The 15,008-nt window shown below is 53.3% G+C and overlaps 1 protein-coding gene and 1 pseudogene across 2 annotated transcripts; one reads left to right on the top strand and one right to left on the bottom strand.

The window, feature by feature from the left end:
* Positions 1-1,299: 1,299 nt before the first annotated feature.
* LOC311590175 (ATP synthase subunit e, mitochondrial-like) lies at positions 1,300-2,112 on the top strand (annotated as a pseudogene). The gene has a single exon. The product of its transcript is annotated as an ATP synthase subunit e, mitochondrial-like (transcript).
* A 5,082-nt stretch (positions 2,113-7,194) lies between these two features.
* On the bottom strand, positions 7,195-13,945 carry SH2D2A (SH2 domain containing 2A). Its single transcript, XM_084769714.1, has 7 exons — positions 13,815-13,945; positions 13,024-13,178; positions 11,912-12,078; positions 10,815-10,904; positions 10,515-10,683; positions 8,510-8,662; positions 7,195-8,349 (listed from the first exon to the last, which is right to left on the bottom strand). The coding sequence occupies exons 1-7, from the start codon at positions 13,846-13,848 to the stop codon at positions 8,023-8,025; spliced, it is 1,095 nt and encodes a 364-aa protein (XP_084625840.1). The 5' UTR covers positions 13,849-13,945; the 3' UTR covers positions 7,195-8,022.
* Between the last annotated feature and the right edge of the window lie 1,063 nt (positions 13,946-15,008).

Raw genomic sequence — 15,008 nt, 5'->3', positions numbered from 1 at the left:
CTAGAAGGATTGTGTGTTCAAGGCCAGCCTGACTTACAGTTCTAGGACCCGCCCTGTTAAAAAACAAAGAGACTGTGATAGATATAAAGTGACACCTGTTTCCAGAGGCAATCAAGTTTATACACTGAGGCCGTTGGCATGGACTGGTGTGGAGGAGTTGTATTTACCACTGTACCGCCAGTGCAGATGGTGAGTCGATAGGGAAGCTAGGCATACAAGTTGGAGGCTGGAGAGATCTCCATAGAGACCTTTGAGGAAGGGACATGGAAGGGAATGCAGACGTCGGAGCTGTAGGGTACTATGTGTAGGAACAATATACAGTGCAGCATCTTCCTTTCAGGTCAAGACTCCAGGCAGGATGGTCACAAAGGTCATACCATGAGTCAGCCGCAGGGTCCAAGAGCCCTACCTGCTCTGCCGGAAGGGAGTGATAGACTCCAGAGCCCGTGGGTGCCAGGCAGAGGAGCCGGGCAGCACAGACAGGGCTTTAGGAGTGCGTAGCTGCCCTGGAAAGGCAAGGCTGTGGCCAGAGGGACAGTTTGGAGAGGGTTGGTGGGGACTCGGGCCCAGCAGACTGAGACATCTTCCTTTCTGGTTCTGCGTGCTGAGGTAAGTCGAGGAGTCTGTTTCTCATTAAGTACACTGTAGGGTTTCATTGCTTACAGGAAAACTACCAGCTTATCTGAAATCTGACCTACTTCGGGTTGGAGCCAGACAGGGCTCCGAGTCCCATGGGGACTATAGTGGAGTTGCTCAGATCCGCGAATCCAGCCAGTCTCAACAGGCAACATCATCTTGAGATACTCCACTGTCCGCTGAGGCTCTGGGCCAGATCCGCCTCCTGGTGGGGGTCTTGGGTGATAGTGGGCTAAGCAGGGCCTGGAAGCCTGAGCTCCCTTTGGGCCAGGTGCTCTCTGGGCCCAGCATGCTCTAGGTGTAGCCCTTGCCATCTGTGTTGGTACCACGCTGTATTCTCAGAGTCCGCACCGTGATGTAGGAAGTGCCCTTCAATGCTGGGATGCAGATGTGCCTGTTACCTTCAGGTCTCGAGGGTCTACATCTACCTTTTAACAATTTTGTGTTTTGAGATGGTCACTGCAGTAATGGGGTTGGTTGTTAACTCACTATATAGCCAAGGCTGACCAAATCTTTGTCCTGTCTCCCAACACTGTGATTACAGGCATGCACCACTATGCCCCACTCTAGAAAAAAAAATTTTTTTTTTAATTTTGTCAGATGAAGCAGGGAGTGGTGGCCCACGCCTTTAATCCCACCACTCAGGAGGCAAAGGCAGTGGATTTCTGTGAATTTGAGGCTAGCCTGGTCTACAAAGTGGGTCCAGGACAGCTGGGAGTAAAAGAGAAACCCTGTCTTGAAAAAAATTTTTGTCAGACAAGAGATGGTTCAGGTTGTCCTTCCAGAAGACCTAGGTCTGATTCCCAGCACCCATAGACATATGCACCAGCAAATATCCATACACATAAAATATAAGCCAGGTGGTGGTGGCATACCTTTAATCCCAGCACTCAGGAGGTAGAGGCAGGCAGCTCTCCGTGAGTTCAAGGCCAATCTGGTCTACAAAGAGAGTCTAGGACAGCCAAGGCTACAAAGAGAAACCCCGTCTCAAAAAACAAAAATAAAAATATAAAAGATTTAGCTGGGCATGGAGGTGCACGCCTGTAATTGCAGCACTCAGGGAGGCAGAGGCAGGTGGGTCACAATTAGTTTGAAGCCAAGCCTGGTCTACATTCCGAGTCCAGAACAGCTAAGGCTACACAGAGAAACTCTTGTTTCAAAAAACCAATATATATCCGGTGCAAAGGTCACAGACATGGTGTCCCCGGTTCACGTCTCCATGCTCATCAAGTTTTGCCTATATTCTGCCCTGGTCTTTGGCATGCCCTATGGCGCCAGACCCTACAGTTACCTCAAACCCTGGGCAGAGGAGGAGAGGAGAGTAGCAGCAGAGGAAAAGAAGGGACTAGATGTGCTGAAACATTGAGAGAGAACTGGCAGAAGCTCAAGATGACAGCATTCTCAAGTGAGGCGCCAGTGAGCTTGTCTTTAGTCGCTGAGGATGAATAAAGCTTTGTTGTGTGGAAAAAAAAAAAATATATATATATATATATACATATATATATGATTTATTTTATGGATATGTGTGTCTTACCTTATGCACTTGTGTGTATGTAAGGTGCACCATATGCATGCCTGGTACCCATGGAAGTCAGAATAGGACATCAAGATCTCCTATAGGGATTGGAGAGGTGGCTCAGAGGTTAAGAGCACTGGCTGTTCTTCCAGCGGTCCTGAGTTCAATTCCCAGCAACCACATGGTGGCTCACAACCATCTATAATGAGATCTGGTGTGCCCTCTTCTAGAGCGTAGGCACACATGAGGACAGAACACTGTATAAATAATAAATAAATAAAATCCTCTGGAAGTGGGGATTTGTCATCTATCATGTGTGGGCACTGGGAACCAAACCCCAAAAGCAAGTGCTCTTATCTGCTGAGCCAGCTCACCAGCTCCCAGCCACATTTTTTTTCAAAACCACTCTCTAATCCTACCAAAGGTGACATTTATTTAGTGGTTGGAATTTCCTAGTCACCAAGAGAAATGCTGACGTGTGTGGTAGTTCTGCACGTGGAAGGTGAAGGTAGGCTTCCCATGAATTTGAGGCCTAGACTTTGAGACTGTCTCAAAATCCAAAAAGTAGGCCAGGTATGGTGCCACAGTCTAATCCCAGGACTCTTTGGGAGGCAGAGGCAGGTGGATCTCTGGTTTCCAGGCCACCTTGGGTGACACGGGGGTGGGAGCCAAGAAAAGGGGAAAAGAAAATAGGCCTGGACTCTGACAAACAGGAGAGAGAGAGAAGACAGTAGGCATGACACTTGCCTAAACTGTCCCAACTGCAACAGTCAAGGGATAGAAAGGGAAAAAGGCTTGACCACGGATGGGTCCTTAGGCACGGTGTTGCACACTGCACCCTAGCCCTTGGAAGGCAGAGACACAAGGTTTCTGGGTTCCAGGCCAGCTTGGGTGTCAGAGTGAGGCTCAGCCTCAAAATCCTTAAAGATACGGGTGTACACTCACACTGACCAGGACAGGAATGGAGGAGGCTGAGGAGTTTGAAGATCTGACTCAAAACTGCAGAAAGATGGAGAACTTGGCTGTGATGGGGGTTTCAGCCTCCCGGGGGGGCAGCTCCCTGCTGTTGGCTGACATAGCACGGGCCCAGGAAAGTGTCTGGATTTTGGTTTTCAGTCGCTTTCAGGGGGGTCATTATATAGAGGTAGTTAAGGATGACCAGCCCACAGCCCCTCACCCCCCTTTTTTTTTTTTTGGTTTTTCGAGACAAGGTTTCTCTGTGTAGCCTTGGCTGTCCTGGACTCCCTTTGTAGACCAGGCTGGCCTCAAACTCACAGCGATCCGCCTGTCTCTGCCTCCCGAGTGCTGGGATTAAAGGCGTGCGCCACCATGCTCGGCTCCACAGCCCTTTTTGAATGTGTCTGCCGAGGGACTGCCGCTTTCCAGTCACCCCCACCCCCACCCCGAGACAGCCCCATCTGACTGTACTGAAAACATCTACTGCATTCGCTGAGGGAGCAGGGAACCGGCAGTCATGACAGCCGGTCACTATGGTCAAAGGCTGGGTCTGGAGGACAACCGTCTCAGCCTGCACTCATAGCTTGGCTTGCCATCTGGGGACTGACTGTTGGCAGATGTGACAGCAGGCTGGGCCAGAGTGCCCAGGACGGGCAGAGCGGATGCTATCTTAGTTTCTTTTCCTGTTGCTGTGATAAACTATTCTGACAAAAGCATCAGATGGGAGAAAGGGTTTGTTCGGGCTCACACTTGAAGCGTGTCATGGCAGGAAGTGAAGACAACGGGAGCGTGAAGCAGTTGATTTCGTCTGTCTTTCTAGGAAACAACAGTGAATGCTTAGCTTCCTTTCTCCACGTACATAGCCCAGGACCCTCCGCCCCCAAAATTAGTTCCACCCATAATTAAGGTGCATCTTCCCGCATTAATTAACAGTAGTCCCTCACAGACACTCTCCGAAGCAAGCCTTAATCCAGATACTAGCCCCACAGCACGGGTGTGCCTGGAGGCTTCCCTCTCGGGTGATTTTAGATTCTGCCCAGTTGACAACCCTGGTTGGCACGGATGGAGTGGCCAGGGAAGACTGAGCTAGTCCCCCACCTGTTATGGAAGGTTTGGTTTCTCAGTTATGTTATGTAAATATGTTTTCATTTTAACCCCAGGTGTGGGACATGGGGATGGATCGTCCACAGCAGCAGACTGTTTGCCTTGAGCGGCTCTGAGAAGGGCGGGGTATTTGCCAGCTGAGGTTAGTTTAATTCCGAGGAGGGAACTCTGAAGAGGGAATAAATCCATGCCAGAGCCCAGAGAGTATTGGGGTGCTCCGAGAAAGAAGAATGGGGGTGCTCCCCACCCCTGCTGCTCCTGGTTGCCAGGGATATCCTGAGACAGAGATTGGTGTTGCCATAACGAACCCTACAACCCTAAACAGCAGGAAGTAGCTAGGGAGAACTATGCCCCTCCCCCCCAACCTTCCTCTCCTACCTGGTGTTGCGTGTTGGAAGGGTCTGGGGTGGAGAGGAGAGAAAGAGATACAAAGAACCAAAATAAAAATGGATTTTAAAAGTACACCTCCACGCACTCCCATGTGTGGCTGGGGAGGGGAGGAGCCTGCTCCCTCAGTGGTCCAGCTCCCTTTTCCTCTTGAGGTGATTCACCTCCCCATTTTTAGGCCTCACTGCAGCCATAGGCCAAGAAGCCAGCAAGGTGTGGCAGGGCAGGGAGGATCACCACCTTGAACTTTATTTCCGTATGCTCTGGGGACCGAGCCCAGCGCCTGGTGGGAACAAAGCAAGTGCCTTACTTCTGAGTTATACCCACTCCAGTTTTTCACCTACCGGGCTGGGCTACCTCTTCGAGTTCTGGCAGGGCAGGAACCTTATCCTTCTGTTTGGGGTGGGGGTGGGGGGTGGGGGGTGGGGAAGCTTTAGCATCAAGACTGGGCTAGGATGACAAAGTCAGGTCACCTCCTTTTGTGACCCCACACTCTTTATGTGTCACAAAGGCTCTCCAAAGCTCCTGCTGGCTCCAATAGCCGTGCTAGCCAAAGCTGTTTGTGAGACTATGCAGTCTATGCAGGTGAGGCCCCAGTCCCACTTTGTCTCTGGGGCCTCCTTTGGTCTAAGGCCAAAGGCTGCACTGTGCAACAGTAGACCGCCCTAAGGAGGCATCCCCAACCACTGTACCCTGTCCGGAAGTCTAGGGAAGTTCTTTGCTTTCTCACTTCCTGCTTCAGTCTCCTGCCTGCCTGGAACCTATACTGTGACTACCCAAGTCTCTCGAGAGACCTTTTCTTGTGCTTTCAGCCTCTCCTCTGGTTCCAGGGATCTGATTCCATAGCATCTGGCAGGGAAAGGAATGGGCTCTTGTGTGAGACGAAGGCTTAAGCCCAGGAGGTAAGGAAGTCCCCGGAGAGTCAAGGGGCTGAGTTAGGAGCCCACAGCCGCTGAGGGTTCACAAGCTCCTAAGGCACTCTTCTTCCGAGTCCCGAATCCTTGCCCCTTCTCTCTATGGGCACCTGCTCCTGTGCCCCTTGGTTGCCCCTTCAGCCCACTCTGGCTGAGGGACAAGCACTTGGCAAAGGGAGCCAAGTCCTTATCCTATGTTTATCAACTTCCAGCTATAAGATCAATAACTTTGCCAAAGTATCTTTGAACCCCTGGACCCCATGAACCATAGTAGAAGGGGGGGAGGGAGGGAGGGAGGGGGGGGGTGAGTGTGGGAGCTGGGAGGACTTGGGTTCCTGCAGAGGGAGGTCATTGGTGATGATGTATTAGGCAGACAAGAACCACCAAACAACTTCTAACATCTGTTCCCACCAAACCATCCCTCAGACAAACAGCATCATTGGACCGGGGCCCAGATGCAAAGGCTCTGAGGGCCGAGGCTGCCCAGAGTCCAGTTTCTTCAGGAGGAAAAAGCAAGCCATAGGAGGAGGGCTGGCTTCCCTGGGTCACACAGTTCTTTGCACTGGTTCTTGGCGGCTCTCAGATGGGAGCCGGTATGTGTGTTACTAGGAGAAAGCAGACCCCACATTTGCTCCTCTGACCTCCAGGCTGCTTTGGAGTAGAAAGACAGACTTGTTAAGGGGATAAGGGGAAGCCGGGGTGCAGAGAGGCCCCAGTGCAGAACTTTCTTTCTTTCTTTTTTTCTTTTTGAGATAAGGTCTCTCTTTGTTAGCCTTGGCTGTCCTGGACTTGCTTTGTAGACCAGGCTGGCCTCGAACTCACAGCAATCCACCTGTCTCTGCCTCCCAAGTGCTGGGATTAAAGGTGTGTGCTACCACGCCTGTCCCGCAACCTGGCTTTCTTAGCCGAGGCAATCTCTCCCAGCGCTTGTGGAGGAGAGGACTCAGGATACGGACAGAGAACACTGAAGAGGGGTTTTAATCCTTGACCTTGGCCCAGACATTCTCCCTCTCTGGCTTCGTTTCATTATTTGCATAATGAGGGAATTGGACTTAATTGATAAGTGCAAAAGGAAAGCTGCGCACCCTCCCTCCTGCACCCACAGCAGACATCACTCATCAGTCACGGCGCTCTTTTCTGCTGAGCTTAGATGTGACCTTAATATCCTTTCCAATGCCACGCTCTAGGCAGCCGAGACCAATGGATTAGAGTTGGCATGCGGGCTGACACCTCCTTGCCCTCGGAGCGGTAGATGAAGGAGCTTTGCTCACCTGTAGTCTATTCCACCTGCCTTTCCTAAGGACTCAAGTATGTGTGAAGGTCTCTGGTCACAAAATGTCCCAAGCTATCCTCCCAAGGTACGTGGGGAGGCGGGGGGAGAGTGGGGGGGGGCATGCTCTCTATTCTCAAGCACCAGTCTAGAAAAGGTATGCCTCAAGGGGTAAGGGGAAGGAAGGTAGGGGAAGGCAGCCTGGGCTACAGGAGACCACTAAGTTTTGAGGGCACAATTAGAGCCAGGTGTGGTGACGCACGCCCACCGTCCCAGCATTCTTTGGAAGGCTGAAACAAGCAGCTATATCTGTAAATGTTGAGCCAGCCTGGTCCACATCACAGTGACTTCTAGGACACCAAGGCTACACAGTGAGACCTTGCCTCAAAAATAACAACAACAAAAGCCAGTTTTGTTTTGTTTGAAAAGTCTTGATGAGAAAATGGCAGGGATTCCTCCCTGTGACAGAATGGGGGAGAGGGCAGATATTATTGACCCGCAGAGACTAAAGTAAGGGTGGAAGATGTTTAGGGACCCCGCACCTCTGGCTGGATAGCTGGACGCAGGATGACACTGTGTGTGTGTGTGTGTGTGTGTGTGTGTGTGTGTGTGTGTGTGTGTGTTGAGAGTAGTTATTGGCTGAAGGACACTTGAATAGCTTTGGAACCCTGGGGAAGTTTGGACAGACACAGGATTAAGAAGGCAGTAGCAAGCAGGGGTACAGGGGTACAGGGGTACAGGTGAGCTGAGCAGGTGAAGGCTGAGCAAGGATCTTCAGTGGCAGCACAGAGGAAGGCTGAGGAAGGCTGAGGAAGGCAGGTACAGGCAAGGGAGTCTGACTCGTTGAATAGTAACACCACACTCAGACATGACAGGGAACTCTCAGTGGGGAGTGTGAGGATGGCCCACAGAGAGCAGTGGCCTCCTCCCCTGAGCCCACTGGCAGTGACACATGGGATCCTAGGTGCTCTTCTCTGGGGCAGCTGGGGCAGTACCATATGTGTTGGAGGAAGGACCGACTGGGAGGCAGGCTGGGATGGAGGAAGGCTGAGGGAAATCTGTCCCCATCAATTTTCTCTGAAATAGGGGCAGCTGGACTTGACAAAGCCGAACCACTGTGAATGTCCAGGAGAGCAGACGGATCAGCCTTGGGTCCGGAGCTGGCCAACGGTTTCTGGCAGCACAGACCAGTCTCTCCAACCTGCTTCAGCCCGCTAACCTTCACCTTGCCCCGTTACTCAGGAGGGGCTCCCTCTTTCTGCTGGCCTTCTTGAGCTTCTCTTTCCCTGACCTCCTGAGACAGGCCTGGACCAGCACTTCCGGAGGACAGGGTGCCCAGTGGGTGCCATTCCTGAAGGCCCGTCCACCTCAGCATAGATGTTACTAGGAGCTTCCCCAGGGCTACCCCGCCCCATGGCGTAGAAGGCTATGGGTTCATCAGGCTCCTGGTAGATGGGGGTTATGGGCAGGGCCTGCCGGGGTCGTGAGGCAGGACTTGTATAGACTTCAGGAGGACGCTGAGGCTTGGCAGGGATGGGAGGCCTGGGTCTGGATGCCTGTGAAGTCTAGGAGAGAGGGCAAGGCCAGGGGAGAGAAAGGGTGAGAACCACGGAGGAAGGCCTACTTCAGCCCGAGCCTCTACCCGTGAGGCCCCTTCCTTCCTGGCCTCTCCCTTTGTCTCGTGTCCCCTCCCCTCCCCGCCAGGCTGACCCTCCCGTACGGTACCTCCTTCTGTTGGGAGGCCCCCACTTTCTCTTTATGTACGGGGGCCTGGGCCTGCCCCTGTTGCATGAGGAGGCTGTGCTGGGTATCTGGGTCCTGCCTCTTGTTTCCAGAGTCTGATTCAGCCCTTAGGGAAAGTCCAGCAGGCTCAGTGGTCTGCAGGGAAAGATGGAGGCCTGAGGGACCGGGGTGGGGTGCGGGGGGGGGGGGGGGGACAGGGACAGGTAATCCTACAAAAGCAGTTAGGCCTGAGGAAGGGAGGGACGAGGAGAGAGGTGTGCTGTGGGCCGGCTTCTCGGCCTGAGGAGTGGGGAGAAGTGTTGAGTAGGCCTGGGGACCTGGGCAGAAAGGAACTCTGGCTGCAGGCGTGTCTAGCACTGAACTGTCTAGAACACAGGGCCAAGACAGTCTCATTTGTGCTTGTGGTTGCCAAAATAAGAGCCTTAAGGAGTCTTTACCTTCAAAACAACCAGCATGGGGTAAACCTCATGGAAGACTCCCTGTGCTCTGTTCTGCAGGCCAAGGCCATAGGCCTTTCTCAGGGTCCTACAGTCCACACAAGGCCTCCTAGGTCCAAATGACAATCTTCGTTGTTACTGCTGCTTTTGTTTGTTTGTTTGCTTGCTTGCTTGCTTTGTGTGTGTGTGTATTTTGTTGTTGTTGTTGGTTTTTTTTTGTTTTTTTTTTGAGACAGGGTTTCTCTGTGTAGCCTTGGCTGTCCTGGACTCTCTTTGTAGATCAGGCTGGCCTCAAACTCACAGCGATCCCCAAGTGCTGGCCTTACAGGCCTGTGCCACCACGCCTGGCCCAAGTGAGAACTCTTTCTCCTTGTGTCCACCCCGTCCTTCTCCGCCTTCTCTTCAGAAGGCAGTGCGTTCACCTGTGGCCCAAAGAGCAGGGAAGCCAGCCTCAGCACCTCACCGTCCTCCTACATCAGACCCAACGCGAGCTCTGCTCCGTCTGCTGCCAGTGTCTCACATTTCTAAGCCCACCCAGCCAGCCATCGAGCAGGCCCAGGAATCCCTCCACTGGCCCCTCCCACTCTCGCCTGGCCCCCCCAACTCTCGCCTGGCCCCCCCCCACTCTCGCCTGGCTCCTCCCACTCTCACTTGGCCCCTCCCACTCCCACACCGTGCTGCAGCTTCTTTGCTCAGTCTCTCCAGTTAAGCCAGAGCTTCCTGCTCTAGAAGGAAACAGACCCTCAAGCTTGGCTGTGCTGGGCCTGGTTCCCGAGCTGACCTTTGTCCCAGACTGAATCCAGTCCTGTGGGTCTGGGCATTGAACCCAGGGCCCGGAACTGGACAGTACCCTCCAGCTACACCCCAGCTTCTAGCATCCTACCTGATACCTCAAACTCCACGTTTTGAGGGAACTGCACCTTTTCATTTGGTTTTTGTTTGTTTGTTTGGGAGTTTTTTGTTTTTGTTTTGTTTTTTGAAACAGGATTTCTCTGTGTAGCCTTGGATGTCCTGGACTCACTTTGTAGACCAGGCTGGCCTGGAACTCACAGAGCTCCACCTGCTTCTGCCTCCCTGGTTTCCGAGCTGGGATTAAAGGCGTGCGCCCCCACGCCCGGCTGAGTTGCACCTTTTGAAGGTGAGGGCTCCCTGACAACATCTGTCAAGCTAAGTAGTGGACCCTGCATGCCCGGGCATCCTCCACAGCAGCCACCATACTTGATCCCATCACTAGATGGTCTGTCCTTGCTACTATAGTAAAGTTTATGAGAGAGAGGCCCACCTGTTTTGCCTATAGGTCTATTTACAGGACCTCACCCCCCTCATCCCTGTCCATAGACTCAGTCAATTTTGCTCTCTTTATCGTGTTGCCTGTGGCTGGTCTGGTCACGAAAGGACGCCTTTCTGGAAGAGGTATGGGTAGGTAAGTGTGGCCAGCCATGGGTTGGGATGAGAAAGTCGGATGCCAATGGCCTGGATCTGGTGGGGATGCTGGCGTGGCGGTGACAACCACACTGGCCTCAGTTAGGGGTTTTGGGGTAAAGGCTCACCTGGCGGGCAAGGGGTTGGGTGAGCATCTCCCCGTAGGGGCTGAGGGGGTGCTCTGTGTAGTGTTGAAGTAGGTCCTGAAGCTGCGTGTGGGCGCTGTCTTCGCCCAGCACCACGTGTCGCCCATCCCTTAGCTGAGCAAGGAGGAAGTGGCGGCAGCAGACCCGGCTCCTGGAAGGGTCACTTTCAGTCAGACTCGCCATTTCTCCCCCCCCACCCCCAAGCTGAGGGAAGAGCCCTGAGCCCTCCTTGTGTGTGTGTGTGTGTGGGGGGGGGCGCTGCCTCTTGCTTAGCATCCTCACCTGTAGGATAGCACGAAGGCCACAGCGCTCTCACTGAAGCGTACCAGATAGCATCCTTTAGGCTGGGGTTGCAGCAGCATCTCAGCTTCCCTGAAGGAGTTGGGAGAGGAGTGGGGGGTGGGTTCTGACTCTTGCCACCTCATTTCGGTCTCCTCTGATAAGGGACCCCTCACTCCCACCCCAAGCAAACATGCCAGGACTAAGTGGAGGTGAGGAGACAGGAGTCCTTTCTCAAAAGGCCCTGGGCTTCATCCTCGAGGGTAGCGGCAGCAGCAACAGACACGGTAGTTACGGGGCTAGAGTTTAGAAGTCTGGGCTGAGGAGATAATGAAAGAGAAGTAGGGTTGAGAAATGGAGGATGGAGGCTCTACAAAGGTGGGAAGGAAGAAGAGAGGGCTGGAGAGAGCTGATGAGATAAAGAAGAAGAGGGGCTGAAAATATTTACCAGTGTGGGGCTGAGGCACCGTGGAACTGGGAGGTGCTGGTCCAGGCCAGGAGTGGGATTGAGTCATGTCCAACCCCAGAAATCCCATCTCGAGAGTGGTAGGAGTGAGGACCACTTCCTCCCCTGCCTGAGACCTGCCTTTGTCCCTGACCTCTGCCACCCTTAAGGTGGTCATGTAGCCTGCCGGCCAGGTTACAGGTTAAACTTCCCCTCTCCCATGATGTCTACTCACCCCCAAAAACCTCTACCCACTCCCCAAAGGTTTAAATAGACCCCCCTCTGCCCAATTAAATGAGCTCCTCAATAGAGTCGGTCTCTGAGAAGTCTCTCGTGGTGCTCACCTGGCACCTGGGGTCTCCCCCACCCCCGAGTCATTCCTGCCTGGCTTTCCCTCTCAGTCCGCTGCTCTGATCCCCAGCAATCACACCATTAAGGGGACAGGGAATATGGCGGGACTGACAGACTAGAGGCCCGGAGCCCGTAGGATAAGGGAGCCTCCTGACAAAGGAACTGAGGTGCACAATGGGCTGAGCCAGAGCTGCTCATCAGTGCAAGGCCTGGGAAACTAGGGTCCCAGCCGTCATGATTTCCAGACTGACTCAGGACCCACTGCCCCTGTACCTTCCGGGGGTTTCCTCTCCCTGTGACTCACCTTCTGGTGATGAAGCCATGGAACCACGTGGGGGCGGCCTGGGTCTTCCGGACCCATGCTCTGGTCTCGGCCTGCAACGACAGGTCACCTTTCCCAGGCACCTCTTCCTCCTTGTCGGCATTCCCTAGGACCCAGGCGGCAACTGGGGCTGAGGCAGAGGCCTGGGCCTGAGAGAAGTCAGGGGCAGAAGCAGAGCCGTGATTAGAGGACTTCTCCTGACCCGCTAGCTGCCTCCTTTTAAAAAAAAAATCCTCAGGAGCCGGGCGTGGTGACGCACGCCTTTAATCCCGGCACTCGGGTCGGGAGGCAGAGGCAGGTGGATCGCTGTGAGTTCAAGGCCAGCCTGGTCTGCAAAGTGAGTCCAGGACAGCCAAGGCTACACAGAGAAACCCTGTCTGGAAAAACCAAAAAAAATCCTCAGGGGCTGGAGAGATGGCTCAGAGGTTAAGAGCACCAACTGTTCTTCCAAAGGTCATGAGTTCAATTCCCAGCAACCACATGGTGGCTCACAACCATCTATAACGAAATCTGGTGCTCTCTTCTGGCCTGCAGGCAGAATGCTGTATACATAATAAATAAATCTTAAAAAAAAAAAAAAAAAAAAAACCAAAAAACCTCATACCAGCACCCCTATTTATTTTAGGATGAGATTGCTCAGAAAGCCCTTCCCCAGGCCACTGACTTAAATTCCTTCTGTATCTTCCATACTGGCCTCAGACGGTAAGTGATGGTTCAGGAAGTAAGCCCAGGTCTGGGGAGGTTGGCTTCCTCACTGGTAAAGGAGACTGAGCTGGTGTCTGGGAGGCAAAGGGACTGAGGTAAGATCTGGAATGTTTTGGACAAATGGAGGTGCTGGCATAGCATATGCCAGATGTGTGGAGGTTAGTGCACCATGTCCTGGTCACCCGCTGCCTGGGCTTGAGTTTTTCAAAGGCCAGAGAAACTGAAGGTAAGTGAGTAGCCTTGCATGGGAAGGTGGCACTCCCCACTTCCTCCTTCCTGTCCTCAGCCAGCCATCTATTCCTGCGGACTCTCTTTTTGACCTGTGTCCATGGGCATGCCCTCATCCTTGACAGGATGAAGCAAGTGGACCCCTCTGTGTGTCTACTCACCACAGTGTGCCTGTCCCTGGGGCTTAGCGGAACCTCCGGCTCTTTCAGAGCTTGTGTGCTGGACTTGCCCCCACAACCCAAATCCTGGCGTCTCTCCGAGATCAAGTTCATGGACTGGAAGGTGATGAGAGTTGGGGAGGGGGTTTCATGATCCCCTGTTGGCACAAAAGGAGGTTGTTGGGGGGGGGGGAGATGGGGGAAGGTGAAGGGGTGTTTTCAAGAGAAGGATCACCTTTCTCTCCCTCCTACACCCCAGGCTCAGAGTGCCTCTTAAACATCTCCGAAGGGCCTCCCCCCCAACCCATCCACTCCCCTCCACCCCCCCACCCCACCCCACCCCACAGGAGCAGTCACAACAATAGGAGTAGCACAAGTGTGTACCAGGGGCCCAGTGGGTGGGTATCTCAGGGATAGGACTAAGGAGCCAAAGTGTTGCAGAGGGACCGATGGTGACCGAGGGGTTGTCAGTAAGACAGGAACCCCTGGACTAGGCTGGACTTCTGATGGCCTGGAAGCTCTGTAAAGAGGTGGGTCCCTTCAGGCCAGGCCTCCTTTTGGTCTAGGCTTTCCCACCTGCCATCTTTTTTCGCCCTCTTGTTCCAGTCCCCTGCCAACCTCTCGGGATCCTGTCCCCTGCCCTCAGGGATGCATAGATATGGAGCCCCAGAGACGGAGCAGGAGCTGTGGACACTGTGACAGCTCTGGCTTTTGGTCAGCTGCTTAACCGTGCAGTGGGAGCTCAAGCCCGGGAAGGCAGCAGTGGGTAGGGGAGTCTTGGACTTCATACGTACCGTGGGGGCATGTCTGGGCCAAGCAGGACTCCATAGAGGCAGCTGTGTGTGCTCTCAAAAGAGAGCGTTCGGCTGCTGATCATCGCCCTCTCACTCCTTTCCCCCAGGAACAGGAAATGTCACGGTACCCGCCGCCTTTGTCGTGAAAAGGACCCACGTCATGGAAAGTGTGGTAAAACAGTAGTCCTGGCCCTGGAAGCCAGGCAGCTGGGGGTAGCGGTGGGTGACTCTGTTCGGTGGGAGGAGTTCTTGCTATCTGACCTTTGCCCTCTCTCGGAAAGCTTTCTACAGCTCCGAGGAGGTACACCAGGAGAGAGGGGCAGAGCAGCAGCAGGAAGGATGTGGGTTAGACCTCTGGAAGGACTTTTGTGTGTGTATGTATGTGTCTGTGCCTGTGTACAATTTGTGTTATACCGCAGGCGCACTTGCCTATGTGTGTACATGGAAACTAAAGGTTGAGGCAAGCATCTTCCTCCACTACTCTCCACCTTGTCTTTTGAGACAGCGTCTTTCATTGGGCCTTGAACTCATACTGTCAGCTAGACGGGCTGGTCAGTTAACCCTCTGGGATTCACCAACTCCCCTTAAACCAGCACTGAGGTCACAGACATGTATCCAGGTTTTATATGGATGCTGAGGCTCCCAGCTCAGGGCCACATGTGTGTATAGCAGGGACCTTGCTCCAGATAGTGGAGAGACTTTTTTTTTTTCCAGCCATATGAGATCCATGAGACACTGAGTTGGAGAAGAGGAACAGATAATAGAGTTGGGGTAGGGCAGCATTAAGCAACCTCAGGGGGTTCTCTAACTAGATACATCACTGTTAGAAACAGCAGGATTAGCAGTTGAGGTTGAATCTGAGCTATTCCTCAGCTCGTGAGTAGACTGTGCGCGTCCAAGCAGGCAGTGAGTGCTTTCTTAGGAAGCTGTGGGGCTTTTAAGAGGTGGAGCCTGCTTGCCAGAAGCAGGCTACCCAGGCTGGCGGCATCCTCTGACTCTTTTGGTGTCTACCCAGGAAACCAGATCCTATGACCCAGGGCATGGTATTTACCATTACTTAGAAATAGAACAGCACTCGGGAGGCAGAGGCAGGCGGATCTCTGTGAGTTCGAGGCCAGCCTGGTCTACAAAGTGAATCCAGGACAGCCAGGATACAGAGAGAAACCCTGTCTTGAAAAACCAAAAGAAAAAAGA

Source organism: Acomys minous (genome assembly GCF_964271855.1).
Source record: "Acomys minous genome assembly, chromosome: 19".
Classification (NCBI taxonomy): domain Eukaryota; kingdom Metazoa; phylum Chordata; class Mammalia; order Rodentia; family Muridae; genus Acomys; species Acomys minous.
The sequence above is the reverse complement of the archived record's forward strand: the minus strand, read 5'-3'. Positions and strand labels throughout refer to the sequence as shown.

Excerpts from the sequence above, each read along its gene's own strand:
- SH2D2A (XM_084769714.1), bottom strand. The coding sequence starts at position 13,848 with ATGGAGTCCTGCTTGGCCCAGACATGCCCCCACG. Across the intron at positions 12,079-13,023 it reads CCAGGGACAGGCACACTGTG|GCCCAGGCCTCTGCCTCAGC; the intron begins GTGAGTAGACAC and ends GACTTCTCTCAG. Across the intron at positions 8,350-8,509 it reads GGGCCTCCCAACAGAAGGAG|ACTTCACAGGCATCCAGACC; the intron begins GTACCGTACGGG and ends CCTCTCTCCTAG.